At 46.6% G+C, this 16,631-nt stretch overlaps 1 protein-coding gene across 1 annotated transcript; it reads left to right on the top strand.

Moving 5' to 3' along the window:
• The first annotated feature begins 1,658 nt into the window (after nt 1-1,658).
• Nucleotides 1,659-11,871, top strand: CHAF1B (chromatin assembly factor 1 subunit B). Its single transcript, XM_082279135.1, has 14 exons — nt 1,659-1,679; nt 2,136-2,266; nt 3,190-3,322; nt 3,455-3,572; nt 3,982-4,085; nt 4,859-4,955; nt 5,709-5,793; nt 6,746-6,839; nt 8,488-8,557; nt 8,652-8,743; nt 9,749-9,911; nt 10,162-10,569; nt 11,266-11,357; nt 11,737-11,871. Exons 2-14 carry the CDS (start codon nt 2,141-2,143, stop codon nt 11,856-11,858), a joined length of 1,704 nt encoding a protein of 567 aa, XP_082135261.1. The 5' UTR covers nt 1,659-1,679; nt 2,136-2,140; the 3' UTR covers nt 11,859-11,871.
• Nucleotides 11,872-16,631: the final 4,760 nt, after the last annotated feature.

Below are 16,631 nucleotides of genomic sequence, written 5' to 3'. Positions count from 1 at the left end.
ATTAAGATCAATGGAGATGGATGAGGAGAGGACATCTGTCAGGATTTAGTTCAATAAATGGTCTCAAACGCTGCTAAAGGAGGGAGTTCCCACTGGATAACTCACCTAAGACACAGATGGCAAACAGGAAGGTGTATATTCCAGGCCTACATGGAGGGGAAAGGTTTGGGATGAGCACAGCACAGGGCAGATTCCACTGTGCAGACAGTGGGAAAAGTGCAGATTCAACACCAGGAAGGTGCCAGGCTTGGTGAAGCAGATTTGGGTGACCTGTTTGGACAAAAATTCCCACCATGGCAAACTGGGGGAAGAGGAAACAACTGCCATCCTAGTTTGTGAAGGGAAGGGCAGCTGGAGCCGGGCCTCATCCCTCCGTGGGGACAGGCTGCCACCTCTGCCATGGCTGCTCTGCCCAGGGACCTGAAGGGACACTCAGAGCTGTGGCACAGAGGTGGCGAGGCTGGGGGAGATGGAACCACAGCCCCACAGCCCATCCTGGGCTTCTCTTGCAGCCCAACAGCCCCGTGCTCAGGTGTTATTGTCCCCCCTCAGGGTGGCACAGGAGGGCACAGCTCCTGCCATGGAGCACTGGCACAGCACAAGGCTGGGAAGGATCTGAGCATCCTGTTGGCCCCGGAGCTGCAGCAGGAGCTGAAGAGGAGGGCCCTGGCACAATGTGGAGCCAGAGGGACCTTTGGGCTGTCCCAAGGAGAAGACTCCAGAATTCAAGGACTGCTCAGAGAGAAAGAGGACAATGACAGTGAGCTGTGCCACAGGGATGACAACAAAGAGCTCTCCCATGGGGATAGAAAGGCTGAGAGAGCTGGGATTGTTCAGCCTGGAGAAGGCTTTAGGGTGACCTAATTGTGGCCTTCCAGCACCTGAAGAGAGGTGACAAGAAAGATGGAGAGAGAAAATTTCCAAAGGATGGAGTGACAGGACAAGGGAGAATGGATTCAAAGTAAGAGAGTAGGTTTAGATTCGATATTAGGATGAAATTGTTCCCTGGCAGGGTGGGCAGGCCCTGGCACAGGGTGCCCAGAGCAGCTGGGGCTGCCCCTGGATCCCTGGCAGTGCCCAAGGCCAGGCTGGACATTGGGGCTTGGAGCAGCCTGGGACAGGGGGAGGTGTCCCTGCCATGGCAGGGGTGGGATGGGATGAGCTTTAAGGTCCCTTCCAATCCAAACCATTCCATGATTCTATGATACAGAATTAGTTTTCCTTTGTTCTCTGCTGCTCCCTCGCCTGCTGTGTCAGGCCTTGTGGGGAGCTCTCAGAGCACCATTTTGGGCTTCAACCGCCTGCCCAGCAGCTCTTCTTCCCGTGAGCAAGAAGTGAAAGCAGATGCCATTTTCTCACGATGTAATTTTTCATTACTGTTTTCCAGGCAAAAATTTGCACTTGAAACAGGGACGTCTGGGAGCACGTTACCCTTAAAGACTTTTATATATTTACACCGGTCAAGCACAGCAATGCCTGGGGGGAAAAAAAACCAAAAAACCCACTCTTTTGAGGAAGTGCGAGCATCGGGCTTTTTTCATTTTAGGTTTATTCTGCTGATTTGTGGGCTTTTCCCTCCGGCAGCCCCCGACGGCTCCTGAGGCGGCGCGCGGGGCGGGCGCGCGCATGCGCGGGGCGGCGGAAGGCGGGAACGCGCGGGAGCCGCGGGCGGGCCGCAGGTGAGGGAAGGGGGGGGGCCCGAGCGGGGGGAGCCGCGCCGGGATTTGGGGGTCTGGGGAGTAGGACTGGGGGTCCCCGCGGTCTGGGGAATGGGACTGGGGATTCCCGGGGCTCCGGGAGCGGCCAGCGGCGCCTCTTCCCTTCCCCTGCCCGCGCCGGGCCGCCCGTGCCCGCTCGTTGTTTGGGTTGCTGACGGGGTTGTTACTCCAAAAAAGTTTTTCCCTCACGTCTTAGACTGATGCACAGGGCTTGATAACGTCCTCTTGCAATCCCCAAACATGAACTTTAGCTATAAGAATCAGAACTTTTAGGAACAGCCTTCCTCAAAGCATCTTGTCAGTCTCTGCAGTGCAGTTCCAGGCTCTGCTGGCGGTGCCTGGGAAATCTGCACAAAGTTTGGCCGACTGAGCCATAAAGAACAAGAATTGATGTGGGGTTTGCTCTGTTGTCTCCAGGAAGCATGAAGGTCATCACCTGTGAGATAGTGTGGCATAATAAGGAGCCGGTTTACAGCTTGGACTTCCAGCATGGAGCGGATGGGAGGATCAATCGCCTGGCCTCGGCAGGGGTGGACACAGCCGTGAGGGTGAGTTAAACCTGTCAGGGTTGGGTCTGGAGCATGTGCAGGGTGTGGGGGTTTGTTATCCAAAATACTGGGTTATTGGCAGGTACGTGCCACGGGGAGTGGATGGTTTGGAGAAAGGTGTAAGACTGCACAGCTGTCTGCAGAATTATAGGGTGGTTTGGATTGGAAAGGGATTTCATCCAGTGCCACCCCTGCCATGGCAGGGACACCTTCCACTGTCCCAGGCTGCTCCAAGCCTTGTCCATTCTGGCCTTGGGCACTGCCAGGGATCCAGGGGCAGCCCCAGCTGCTCTGGGCACCCTGTGCCAGGGCCTGCCCACCCTCCCAGGGAACAATTTCATCCTAATACCGATCTAAACCTACTCTCTAATAATTTGAAGCCACTCCCCCTTGTCATTACATATTCTTGTATATAGTCTCTGTAGTAGTTTATTCCAGCTGTCTCAGCTGTCTTTTCCCTGCCTCACTGGCAAATTGACCTCTTCTTCCCTGGTGGTGCATATGTTTCAGGGATTTTTTTTAATACATATTTTAGGGCTAGAAAAATGTCTGCTTTCTTTGACATAAAAGATGCTCCCTGCCAGGAGGGGCAGTGAGGGGGGGTCGGGCTCTGCTGCCGTGTGCCAAGGGAAAGGAGGAGAGGAAATGGCCTCCAATGGCACCAGGGAGGCTCAGGTTGGAGACTGGAAACAATTTTTCCCTGCCAGAGTGGTGAGGCCTTGGGATGAGGTGCCCAGGGAGTGCTGGAGTCACTGTCTCTGGGAGTGCTCAGGAGGAGTCTGGATGTGGCCCTTGGGGACAGGCTTTGGGGTGCTGCTGGTGCTGCTGGGGTGGCACTGGGTGATCCTGGAGGGCTCTGCCCACCTTGATGATCCTGTGACATTACATCTTGTCCTCAAAAGCTGAAACACTCTTGTCACTAGATCTGGAAAGTGGAGAAAGGCCCAGATGGAAAAGCCATTGTGGAATTCCTGTCCAACCTGGCGCGCCACACCAAGGCCGTGAACGTTGTGCGCTTCTCGCCCAGTGGGGAGATCCTGGCCTCTGGAGGGGATGGTGAGAGCTGCTTCTCCTCTGTCTCATCCCAGATAATTTTGAAGTTAAACTAAATGAAATCCACCTGCATTACGTTTTGCATGAACAAAAAAGAGCGGGGAATAATGTGGCCTCCTCTGATTTCTTCTATAGATGCTGTCATTTTGCTGTGGAAGCTGAATGACAGCAAAGAGCTGGAGCCGTTGGTTTTTCAGGATGAAGATGAAGCTCAGCTCAGCAAGGAGAACTGGGCAGTCATTAAAACTTTAAGGTAATTTATTATTTGATGAGTTTGGTTTCCTTTTCAGTGTTTTTCGTTTCCCCAGTGGCTTTTATCACGTGGTGCAGTCATCAGTGTGTGTAGAACTTCAGTGCTCTCTACAATTCACTTGCTCTAATATTAATCCTTTTAACTCCCTGTTAATGGGGCTCAGAAAAAGGAGGGAGAGGGACATTTTAAATAATCAGAGGGTGACAGGCCAAGGGGCAATGCTTTTAAGTTGAAGAAGCAGTTCCTGGCAGCTGCTGAGGTTGATGTGAGAAGAGTTTCAGAAGTGCTTGAAGCACCAGCAGGAGTTTTTATTTGCCTCTGATTTTTTTTAACCTGAAAATTCATAAAACTCATGTTTACACGTAGCTTTTAATTTTCAAATTAATAATTGGTTTCTCCTGCCTACTAGAGGCCACTTGGAAGATGTGTATGATATTTGTTGGACCTCAGATGGAAATTACATGGCATCTGCTTCTGTAGATAACACAGCAATCATGTGGGATGTCAATAAAGGTAAATGCTGCAGTTATCCCTTGAAATTCCAGATGTGCTGGAAGTGCCACATGGCATTTCCCCAAAAAAATTTGAAACATCTTTCTTGTAATTGGCTTTTTGTGTGATTTTCTGGGCTTGTGAGGCTGTGCTATATATAGGTATAAAATATTCTCAGGCCAACAAAATTTACACCTGAGGCATCTGTTCACCTTGGAGTATTTAGGATAACTTCACATATTTTTTTCCCCCCAAACTCTTGCACAAACATCTTTTATATTCCTTACTCCACTTTTTGGTGTTGTGCAGCGTGGCCTCAGCTGTGTTTTTATCATCCTTTTGAAAAACTGTTTATTTTCTTTGAAACGTCTCAGCTTCTGGGATTTCTTTGCAAGAAAGCAACACTTAAATAATAGGAAAGATTCCTTCCTGTGACCAGTATTCAAAAAGTATTTCTAAAATTCTCTGTAACTTTGTCTCATCAATGTTTTGGCTCTGAGACCTTCACTTGTGGAACATTGCTGGGGTTAGAGAGCTCTTGACTTTACTTATCTGAGTTCTAATATTAATCTAAAATTAATTCTAGTTAATGATTAAGTTTATAGTGAACAAACCTTAAACTGGCACTTGAGAAGCAACTTTTTCTGATATTCTTATCAGCCACCATCCAATGAACACTTTTATGTTTAAAAAATTATTTCTCTACATTTCGAAACATTTTTGGTCTTGTTTTATTTCTGCAATGTTTGGAAACACATTTGAATTTATGATCTGAAAGCTGTTTGTGATTTCAGGACAGAAAGTTTCAATATTGAATGAGCACAAGAGTTATGTCCAAGGAGTAACCTGGGATCCTCTGGGCCAGTATATCGCAACCCTGAGCTGTGACAGGTGAGCTCTTGGTCCAAATGCTTTGCCTTAATATTTTAACTTGTAGTTAATTGTTTTTAAGGTGAGTTCCCACTCTTCAGGAACCTACAGTGCAGGTAGGAACACCCTGGCAGTTCCCCATTTCCTAATTCCCTCATTCCTTCATAAATCCATGTGCTGGGACTTCCCAAACCTTATGGAGTCCAAACATTGCCAGGGTTCTTTAGACATCAAAACACGTCCCTCTGGAGGTGTCTTGTGAGGAGGATTTTAATTAGTGGTTATTTGGTGATCCAGTTTTATATTTCATGGTGCTGACTGAGAAGGGAGGTCCTGGGGCATTTTGTGAAACTTGGGGTGAAAGGAAAGGCTGCGAGAGCTGGGATTGTTCAGCCTGGAGAGGAGAAGCTTTGGGCTGAGCTCAGGGTGGCCTTGCAGGGCCTGAAGGAGCTGCAGGAAACCTGGAGAGAGACAATTCCCAAGGCATGGAGGGCCAGGAGCCAGGGAATGGCTTCCCAGTGCCAGAGGGCAGGGCTGGATGGGAGATTGGGCAGGAATTGTTCCCTGGCAGGGTGGGCAGGCCCTGGCACAGGGTGCCCAGAGCAGCTGGGGCTGCCCCTGGATCCCTGGCAGTGCCCAAGGCCAGGCTGGACATTGGGGCTTGGAGCAGCCTGGCACAGTGGGAGGTGTCCCTGCCCATGGAACTGGCTGATGTCCCTTCCAACCCAAACCATTCCATGATTCCCTGCTGGCTGACTCTGCTCTCCCACACAGAGTCCTGCGAGTTTACAACACCCAAACCAAGCGAGTGGCCTTCAATGTCACCAAGATGCCATCAGGATCAGGAGCTGAAGGAGAGGTGCGTGGTTCTGCTGGGGCTGGAGACTCTGCTGGGTGCTGTTTTATGTGGGCTTTCTGTTCCATGAAACCAAAGGATCAAATATTTTCCATTCAAATAATTCCTATGTCCCAGAATCACGGAATCATCAAGGTTGGAAGAGACCTTCACGCTCATCCAGTCCCATCGTCACCACCCCAAAACCACATCCCCAAAATTTCTTGCTGATTCAAGCAGTAACACAATCCCTTAGTTGTAAATGTTAAAAACTGAGGGAAAAAGTAGTACTTAACAGGAGAAACTTCAAACATACCTGGCAGTAGTTGAGTTTATTAATGGATGTGACATCACAATAATATTTGAAAGTTAACAGCCTGGAATTTTCAAGAAGGTAGTTAGGTTTTTAAGAAAAATAGGAACTTGGGATAATTTAGGAAATTCTAACCCTAAGAGGGAAAACAAAGAGCTTTTTTTTCCCCTCCCAACCAGTTCCAAGTGATAGTAAAATAACACCTCCAAGCTGGCTATAACTTTATTCATTCCTTCTATTCATTCCTTTTCTTTTTGGGGGAAAACATTTGTAAGAGTTTTATAGACACTGAAGAACAGTCCTGAGAGCAGGCACTTTGCCATGAGAGAAGTTCTCTTTTAACCTCTAATCCTGGGGTTAGAATCAAATGCCTGAGGAACACTGGGTGTTAAATAATGTTGTTCTCCAGGTTATGACTATTTTTTGATGACTGATTTAAGGCGACAGCTCTGGGAGTGTTTTGCTTTGCAGCTGAAGAGGGATCAAGGACTATTTTTCTTAGCTGTGAAGAATTTATAGCGAGGTTGAAGGAGCCATGGCTTTTGAAATGTTTTAGTTGAAAAGTTCCATCAGGCTGGATTGTCCAAGTGGATGTTTTGTCTCGCTGGGATTCCAGCTGGCACATTCCTGGCCCTTCCCACAGTCCTGTTTTCCGTGTTGCAGGCGAGGAGCTTTCGGATGTTTCATGATGACAGCATGAAGTCGTTTTTCCGCAGGCTCAGCTTCACTCCTGATGGCTCCTACCTGCTCACTCCAGGTATGAGAACATCTCCTGCGACTTGGGTTGTGTCACAGAGGTTGGAAAAGATTCCCAAGGTCATGGAGTGCAGCCTGTGCCCCATGCCCACCTTGTCCCCAGCCCAGAGCACTGAGTGCCACCTCCAGCCCTTGCTGGGACACCTCCAGGGATGGGCACTCCAAACCTCCCTGGGCAGCTCTTTCCAAGGCCTGACCACCCTTTCCATGTGACACTGAACTGTGCCATAAATCAAATCTCTCCTGATGGGAGAGGGTGTTTTAAAGTCCTTGCTAGGAGTTTGAGAGACAAACTGAGACTTTCCTGGAGTTTCACTGCTGCCAGATAGTTGTTTATTAAGTCTTCTCAGAGAAACAGAGTCACTAGTGTGACCCAGGCATAACACAGAGCAGAGAATGCAGGAGAAAAGTCTAACTAGATTTACACAGCCCTTTAAAGATAATTTAACCAATGGTTACTAAAAAGGTACGTTATTTTCACTTTCCTGCCAATTATTCAGTAACACGGCCAGGAACTGCGGAATTTTTTGTCCAATCATCCCAAATTACTTTTACTGCAGAATATGGAGTAGTAGTAGAAGAAGAAGAAGGTTTGGAGAACAACAGCAATCCTCCATTTGGATGTTTTTTGCTCTTACCTATTTACTACAAAGAGAAGCTCAAAACCTCTAAATTTTTCACCCTGTGACAATCTTACATAGTAGTCTATCACCTAATTCACACCACTGCATTTTCTAGTTCCTGTCTGACCGTTGGTAATTTTTTCCAAGGCTGGAAGTCAAAACAGCGTTGTTCAGGGGGGTAAAACCCCTTCAAAACAGGCAAAGAAATATTCTCAGCACTCTGGGTTCCTACACCATGGAGAAATTCCTGCTGCTGTCCACCCTGAGCCTGCCCTGGCCCAGCCTGAGGCCGTTCCCTCTCCTCCTGTCCCTGTTCCCTGGCAGCAGAGCCCGACCCCCCCGGCTGCCCCCTCCTGTCAGGGACTTGTGCAGAGCCACAAGGTCCCCCCTGAGCCTCCTTTGCTCCAGCCTGAGCCCCTTTCCAGCTCCCTCAATCTATTACGTTCTAGTTTGAATGTTCTTCAGTATTTCCAACGTGTCAGGGATGCCGATTTATCCTAATTAAGCCATTCCTCCTCCTCCTTATTAACTCCACTAGCAATCCACAGCATCAGTTTTCTCTTGTGATAAAAGTGATATTTGTGGCATTTTGCTGAATAAATTGCAACACCAGAACTCTTAAAATAAAAATGAAGGATAATGAGTGGTTTCTTTTGACTGGCCTCTCTTTGTTTGGGTCCTTCCCTCAGAACATTCTGCATTCAGAGTGAAAACAACCCTGCAAGGAGGGATCAGTTTGTGCCTGTCCAAGCTCTGCTTTTATTGATGTCTGGCAACATCAAAAAGCAGCTGTGAGGAGGGAAGTGTATAAGGGAAATAAAACCAGCACTAAATAAATATTTGGGATGCCTTTTAAAGTTGTATTCAAGTTGCACAGCTTTTGCCCAACTGACAAGCCTAATTCCCGGGAATTAGAATGTTTATGGACAAGCCTAATTCCTGGGAATTAGAATGTTTATGGACACAAGGTGTGTGCTCAGGAGCTCTCTGAGGTGATGAGTAATGTTGGAACCTTTGTTTTTGCAGCTGGCTGTGTGGAATCAGGAGAGAACGTTACAAACACCACCTATGTTTTCTCCAGAAACAATCTTAAAAGGTAGGGTTTAGTGACATAAAAATAGGTTTTTATTAAAAAATAAATAGTTCAAATCGTGCAAGGCTGTTTTCTGAACTCCTGATTCTCTCTGAAGGCCCGTGGGTCACCTCCCCTGTCCTGGCAAGGGAACTCTGGCTGTTCGCTGCTGTCCTGTCTACTTTGAGCTGAGAGGAGCATCTGCTGAAGGTATTGGCAGGCTTCAGGGAGTGGGAACTCACAGCAAATCTGGGAAAAGATGTGGCTGGTCACTATTTTATGCCCCAGCCTTTTAGCATTCCTCTAAGACAGTGCTGTACCACATCTTAGAAGCTGTTTCCTGATTCTGAGACTCTCAGTTCACCATGAGTCCCCCGTGAGTAGCTTTTGGTCAAGTGGATAAATGTTGTTCCTTGGCGCCTCAGGCTGCAGAAACACTGTTAAATATTTTGCTCAAACTGTTAACCATTTTGTGTTCAAAATAAATAACCTGGTTTAGCACCAGAGGAGCAATCCCATGAAATAATTCCTGTTAGTCTCAACTGCCCACATCACAGGGAGTTGGAACAGTTTGCAGCAACCACTGGTGTTTATTCAAGGAAGCAGTGCTGGTGTTACTGGGCAGAACAGGAATTCGGAGCTGGGGATGGGATTGTGTGAAGTTGCACAAGAATTTATCTGGGGATTGAAATCCAGCTTTATTGTGTGGGTCCAGGAGTGTTTATATTTTAACAAGACTGACATTACTCAGGTGAAAAGGCAGAGCTTGGCTCCTTTCTTTAAAGGTTAAATTTGGAGTATTCCTTACAGGATTTACCTGTTCTATTTCCATCATAATTTTAGATCCATTGTGCTGCAAAGGAAGGAGATGAGGATCTGCAGTTGCTCTCTGTAGCTCTTCTAAAGGGCCACTTTAATATTGAAGTTCATGTAAATACACTGAAAAATTCCAATTGGAAAATACAGAGCAAACTTTACAAAACAAAACATCAGCAAACCAGAGGGAGAAAAATTCTGCCAATTTTTCTTCAACTAAGAAAATCAAGTAAATTTCAGACGACAGAAATGTTAAATTTTACGTTTTACACAAGCACTGTCTTCTCAGTGTTTATCTTGGTACTGAGTAATAATGTAATTTTACTTAAATTAATGGCCAAGTGCAGTCACTATCTTGCAATAAATACAAGAGAATTCTCCCTGTTCTTTTCTTTGCAGATGAAATCAGTCCCAAATCCCCCCCTGCCCTGTTTAACCTGCCCTATCGGTTGGTGTTTGCTGTTGCTTCAGAAGATTCTGTGCTGTTTTATGACACTGAGCAGTCCTTCCCCTTTGGTTATGTTTCCAACATCCATTACCACACCCTGAGTGACATTTCATGGTAAGGAATTGTATTCCTAAGATTTTTTGGGGGGGAAATGTCCTTTTTCCATGTCCAGGTTCTGTGCAGCACCTTGAGCCTTGCTTTGGGTTTATATTTCATTTATGACACACACATGGTCACTCATCAATGTCTGAGCAGCAACCCACCCCTTTTTTACAGGAAATTAGAGAATTGTGGCTCTTAATCAGTTGGGTGAAGGTTGAAGTAAAATCCTGGCCTTTAATGGAAAAAAATAAATCCCAAACAGGTCCAGTGATGGATCCTTCCTGGCCATTTCCTCCACGGATGGATACTGCTCATTCGTCACCTTCGACAAGGACGAGCTGGGAGTGCCCCTGAAGGAAAAGCCCCAGATCAGTGTCAGGACTCCTGGTGCAGCAGACAAGAAAGCCAAGAAGAGCCAGTCCCACAAAGTGATTTCCCCAGGCTCCCGGCTGGCAGAGGGGACCCCTCCCACCAGGGATCCCCCCCTCCAACCTCGACCCCCTGGCACTGCTGGCAAGGACCTGCCTTCCACACCTGTTGGCATCAAAACCATTCCAGTGCCATCCTCAGAGGAGAGGAGAAGCAGCCAGGCAGCCAACCAGAGCAGCAAAGCCCCCCAGCCCAGGAGGGTCACCCTCACCACTCTACAGTCCTGTTTCAAAACACCCAGGTGAGATTCCAGTCGTAAATTCAGGGGCCAAGACAAGCTGTGCTTGTGCTATGTTTAAAGGCTGAGCTTTGCACACAAATTCCCAACCCTGGCTGTGGGTAGGAGCTGTCTTGATGTGGGGATTTTTGTTGTGCTGCAAATGAGAGGTCAGAATGTCTCCTAAATGTGGAGCTTTTAGGTTTCTGCCTGAAATGTGAGGCAGCAAATTCACGTGACCCTTCACAACAAAAGGCGTCTGGCTTGGCCACGAGTTGGACTTTGATCCTTGTGGGTCCCTTCCAGCCCAGAATATTCTGTGATTCTGTTTTAAGGTCCAGTTTTCTGTACAAAAATGATATCTGAAGCCTTCAGCTGCCAAGAGCTATTTAAAGACCCTTCTGCCAAAGAATATTTTAAGAAATGAAGAGTGCAAGTCTAGACAGGCCCTCTGGTTTTTAGAAATTGCCAATAGTCCAGGTATTGATTGTATCAGGGCTCTGAGCACCCTGCTCCAGTGGAAGGTGGCCCTGCCCATGGCAGAGGGGATTGGAAGTGGATAATGCTCCATTCAGCTTATGAAAAGAAGGAAAAATGTGCAGTAAAATATATCTGAACTACCTTTGCAGTTAACTGATTCTATATGAATTAAATCTTGAAGTGAAATAGTCATGGAAATGATGTCTATAAAGCAATTCAACTGTTTCTGTTCTTTTAAAGGAGAGTAAACTTGATTTCCTTGAAGCCAGACACTCCAACCTCTGCATATCCAGACCCAGCTCCTGTCCCTCCTTCCTCAGAACAGGAACATGGTGAGTTTCTGTGGCTCTTAATACCCGGCCAAGTCTTTTCCCAGTCAGTTTTTTTCCATTATAGATTTATATTACAAAACAATCCTCACTCTAATTGCAAATTCTAAAGCTTCTCCATTGTCTCTATGTGTCTGAAAGGTGCTTTGGGCAATATGAAATGTGTTCTCACTGCTCTGGGGCAGCTCATTGTGACTGTCCCTACAGTTTTATAGCAGTGAAACCTAGGATAAATTCATGGATGTGATGTTCTCCAGTTTTTAAAGACTTTTGTACTTCCACCACATCATTGTTTCAGGTTCTGGACTCTCTCAGACCAGGGTGGGGTTTTTTTAATATGGATTTATTCACTTGAAATGATTTCCCTGTCTGCTTCTTCCAGAGAAATCACTGCCATCTGATGAGAGCCTCCAAACTCCCCCAGCACAAAAACGTCCCAGGACTGAGGAATTGTCCCTTCCTGCACCTGCTGGGGATCAAACCAGCTGTGATCCCAACAAATAAAGGCTGAGCAGACTCCTCACAGCCTGAAGTCAAAGCAGCCGTGTCTGAGTGCATTTCTTCTTGCAGAAGTTCAACCCTCAACTCCCAATTCAAGTTCCCTGTGCATATTTGATGTAGAACTGTGAAGAAGCTGCCAGTGGAAGACACAGGTTTCAGGAATGTGGTTCTGCAATAGAAGAAATAATTGGGAAGTGACTTCAAGAATAAGGAAATCAGGGAAATCTGGGGATTAAAAATCCATCCAGTAAGCTGTGAGTCTCCATCAGAGTTCCTAAATCCACATTTATAAAGCATTATGTCTGCCAATAATGTGTCTGGCAAAAAGAATTGAATGCATTCATAAGATTTGATGTGGTTCAAGACCTAAAAAAGGGGGAAATTGCAGCATTTTGGTTTATTTCTTCAGCACTGTGTCAAATAATGCTCCTCAGTAGCTGTGGAGTGGAGCTGATTGACTCTGAAAGCAGCAGCAAAGATCAGGACTGAGATGTGGAAGCAGAAATGGGAAGATTGAACTGCAAGAAACAAGAAAGCAAAGGGAGGAAACCCTCTGAAGAGCTGCTGTAAGAATGAAACAGCAGCAAGTTCTTGTTTAATTTCTGGACTTAAAAAAGAAATGCAGGTGTGAGATTTTCCTGAGGCAGCAGCATTTGAGTGTGTTCATTGAAATTTCCCCTTTTTTCCCCAGTAACTCCCTTAGCCAACAAAACACACTCCAGTGGATGGGAAACTTCTAAACCTGACATTTTTTAGCATTTAATACTTCATAAAAGCAGAAATCTCAATATTCCAGAAGTGACTCACAGAAGTCTCACAGGGAGGAAATATTAACAAACACCTCTGTCAGTCTTTCAGGCAAATGAACTCTTGCCTACAATTAAATTTCAACAATTAATAAGCAAGAAGTTACAGGAAGCTTGATGGGATCTTGGTTTTCTCACTGTGCTGAGGATGGATCTTCATTAGACTTAATTAAACCTGGGTTTCCTTCTAGTGAAGAATCATAAAGAGTTAATTCTCACATTTATTTCTCTGGCTTGCTGATAGATCTTTTAAAAAATTACATTTGTGTCCTAATTCTGCATTCTTGATTTTATATCTGTCCATTCTCTGCAAAAAAAATTGTTTCTATTCCTTCTAGAATTACATTTTATAGTTGACTGAGGAAGATTAGTCCTTGAGAGCATTTCTCAGTTGGGAGATGCAAACTGAAAATCCTGAAATGCCACAGGCAGCTCCAGCTTTTCCATGGGTGTCTTTAGCATCATTTCTGTGGGATAGGGAAGCCCTGTGGATCATCTCCAGTGCAAACTCTCCCTCAAAACCCACTTGTCCGTGGTTGAGTTTCTGCTCATTAAAATCTTGAGGATTTCTTGCTCCTCCCCAAAAGCACGTGGACATCCCACCTTGAAATGCAGATATTTTTGGGAGCCACTGAACTGGGCAGGCCTTGTTCCATAGAGCTTTGTAGGTAACTGCAGCAGGGGTTTCAAGTAGATTTTGATATTCTTCAGATGGGTTTCAAACAGATTTTGCAATTTTTTAGTTGGGTTTCAAGTGGATTTTGCAGTTTTTCGGATGGGTTTCAAATAGATCTTGTAACTTTCTAGCTGGTTGAGGATTCACGTTTGTCTTGTTCCTGAAAAGACTTTCTGCTGTGTAATAATGGTGAATTTTTAGACAGCCAGACCTTGTGCTCCTGTGCTGTTGAAGTTTTAATTTTTAGCTATCCAGATGTCAATATTAATTTATCTTGTCATTAATTAACCACTGCAATTTGGTCAAAATTTCCTTGATCCTTACCCATGGATTCTAGACAGACTCTGTATTTTCTGTGCACATTCCCTGTGTTTATATGAACTTTGTTACCAAATAAAGAACATAAAGACCATAAAATTAATCAAGAAAAACAGACTTTTCAGGGAACTCTGTGTGTTTCCTGCTCTGGCAGCTGCAGGATCCTGAAGAAGAGGCAGATGAATTATGTGACAACAAAGTGTCATGAATTAAATGACATCAGGGACGTGATTCCACCACTTCCCTGGGCATCCTTACTTTGCCAGGAAGAAATTTTTCCCTAATATCTGATCTAAACTGGACACAGCCCTTGAGGGGCCTCTCCGTGGGACAATTTTTGGCAGTCCCAAATCTCCTAAGTGCTGCCTGTGCACTGAAAAATGGAAATCATGGAAGGCAGGCAGGTGTGAGATGCTCGTGCCCAGGGAGAGCTCCTGATTTTCTCTGGCCACGTGGAAGGTGGGAAATGGTTGAAAAGGAGGAGGGCGTCCATGGAAATGGAGGTGGCTGGGGGAGGAAAAGGGACAGGTAGGGAGTAGTTGGAGCTGGGATGTGGAGAGAGGCTGGAGAAGGAGACAAAACTGGCATTTGAGGAGAAGAAGTGGATGGGAGGGAAGCTGAGAGGGAGTTTGGTATCTTTGGGAATTCCTGTGCAGGACTCAGCCCAGCAAGGATCTTTCTTACCCAAGAACACCTCATTTTCCAGGTTGGGTTTTAGCTTGGAGGTTTTTTGTGGGTTTTTTTCTCCCCTCTGGGATAGGGAAGCTCTTTTTTGCCACAAAAAACGCCGGTTTTTCAGTCTCCTGCCAGCAGGTGACAGCGTTCCCTAAAGCAAAGCAAACGGAGCAGAGCTCCCCTCTCCTCCACACTTCCATCCCTCAAGATATTTTTCATCATCATTTTTTTGTTGTTCTACCAAGTGATTATTTCTGGCTTCTTTCCACGTGGTTGAAGAAGAAAACAGGGTTCTACAGGAAAGAACTCCTCAAGGAGGAAAACACCACAGGATGACTTCAGTCCTGAGTTGAGCAGAGCACGGCCTCTCCTGCTTCACTCAGTGAATCCAAAGGTTTTTCCAGGAGGAATTGGCACTCCAGAGTCTGCAAGCAATGGGCCTTGGATTAGCCATGGTCATGGGCTGAGGTGACACAGATTCCCAGGATTGCACATCCAGCAGAGCCTCTGGCTGCAGGTACAACCCACAGAGGTCCTGGCAGTCTTTATGGAGAGACTGGTGTGGATTTGGGGTTTTGCAGAAAAGTCCACCAAGGGAAGAGCATTCAGTGCCTGGAGGAGGTGAGAAGAAAGGAGAAAGAAGGACAGGACACAGGGAATGGCTTCAAACTGACAGACAGTGGGGTTAGATTGGATTTTGGGCAGGAATTGTTCCCTGGGAGGGTGGGCAGGCCCTGGCACAGGGTGCCCAGAGCAGCTGGGGCTGCCCCTGGATCCCTGGCAGTGCCCAAGGCCAGGCTGGACATTGGGACTTGGAGCAGTCTGGGCTAATGGAAGGCGTCCCAGGGGGGTTGGAATTGGATGATTTTTAAGGCTACTCCCATCCCAAACCCCTCTGTGCTTCCCCAGGTATTTTCCCTGCTCGTTCCAGACCTTACTGCTTGGGAGATCTCTCAGCCCTGACTTGGCAGCACTTTTGCCAATCATCTCCAAAGCAAAATCCCCACATTTGGTCCTAATTTTCCCCCTCCCTGAGCAGCCCCGAGCCCCACACAGCAGCTCTGTTCTTCCTCAGGTGTGGGATTTTGGGATGCTGCCATTCCCCTTCCAAGGGGAGCTGGCAGAGCTGCAGAGAGACGGGGCTGGGGGTGCCGAGACTTCTCCTCCTCCTTCCCAATCCCTCTGGGAGGAGTTTATCCATGCAGCCTCATCATCTTGGAGTCTCCCTGCAGGTGCTCCAGCACCAGCAGAAAAGCTGGAATGGGCAAACTGGGAGCAGTTTTCCCTCCCGTGGCTGCCGAACTTCCAGCCGAGGGACACTGATATCGCTGAGCTGCTTATTCCCTCAGCTGAAAAATCCCAGGAAAAGCCACGGCCCCAAGGCCTCCGGGCCTGCAACCCGAGAGGATTCTGCCTCTCGGAGCATGAATAATTAAAAAGGTTCACAGATTTCTTTATGTCTGGAAACTGGGCATAAACTGGGGCTCTTCAGTGCCTGGGAAAAGCTGATCCTGGTGCTCCTGAAAGGAGAGGAACCGGTTTCTGTCTTTTACGTTGTTGCCATCTTTTCTGGGAGGGCTGATTGGTATTTAACACCCCAAATCTTCGTGTTTGCGCTCCAATTGTTTGTATTTCCCACTTAAAATGTTTTTCCTTGCTGAGAGTTTAACCAGGAAAGCTCCATTTTGAAGGGAATTGTTTCTCTGTGCATTTTCCCCCCTCAAGACTCCTCAAGATTTGAGTTTTAAGCATAACAATGATAAATTCTGATGCTAAATAATGTCAGGTTTTGTCTCAGCATAAACTTTCCCCCTTCAGCCACCAAAATAAATAAATAAGCTAGGCAGGCATTTTTGTTTTGACTTCTGCCAAGCTGAAATAAGGAATTTTGGTGTTGTTTGTGAAGGGAAATGGAAACGTGCCAGGCTGGATTGGGAATGGCTGTGGGATCTCAGCCTGGTCGATTGATCTCATTTAAAATGGTACTTTGAGCTCACTGAGTGCTCCTCCTGCAAGCCAAGAGCTGCAGGAGCCCGTGGATGGTTTTGTTTTCCCTTTTCCTGGCACCAGTGGGGTTGCACCAGCTGGATGCGCTTACAAATAAATAGCAGGGTAGGGAGGAAGGTGTGGATTTACTCTGCAAGGAGAAGGGAGAGAAGGTGTTGGCTGGGTGCTCCAATATTCTAAATTTTCAATCCATAAAATAGCTGCATCTCTGCTGTGGGATGGATTATTAAAGGAAGGTAAAATTGACAGCCAGGAACAGCCAAGTCCATGTTCCTTGCTTGGAGAAGCAGGAAT

The sequence above is a fragment of the Coloeus monedula genome, assembly GCF_965178545.1.
Source record: "Coloeus monedula genome assembly, chromosome: 3".
Taxonomy (NCBI): Eukaryota; Metazoa; Chordata; class Aves; order Passeriformes; family Corvidae; genus Coloeus; species Coloeus monedula.
Note: the sequence above shows the minus strand (reverse complement) of the source record. Positions and strands in the feature narration are given on the sequence as shown.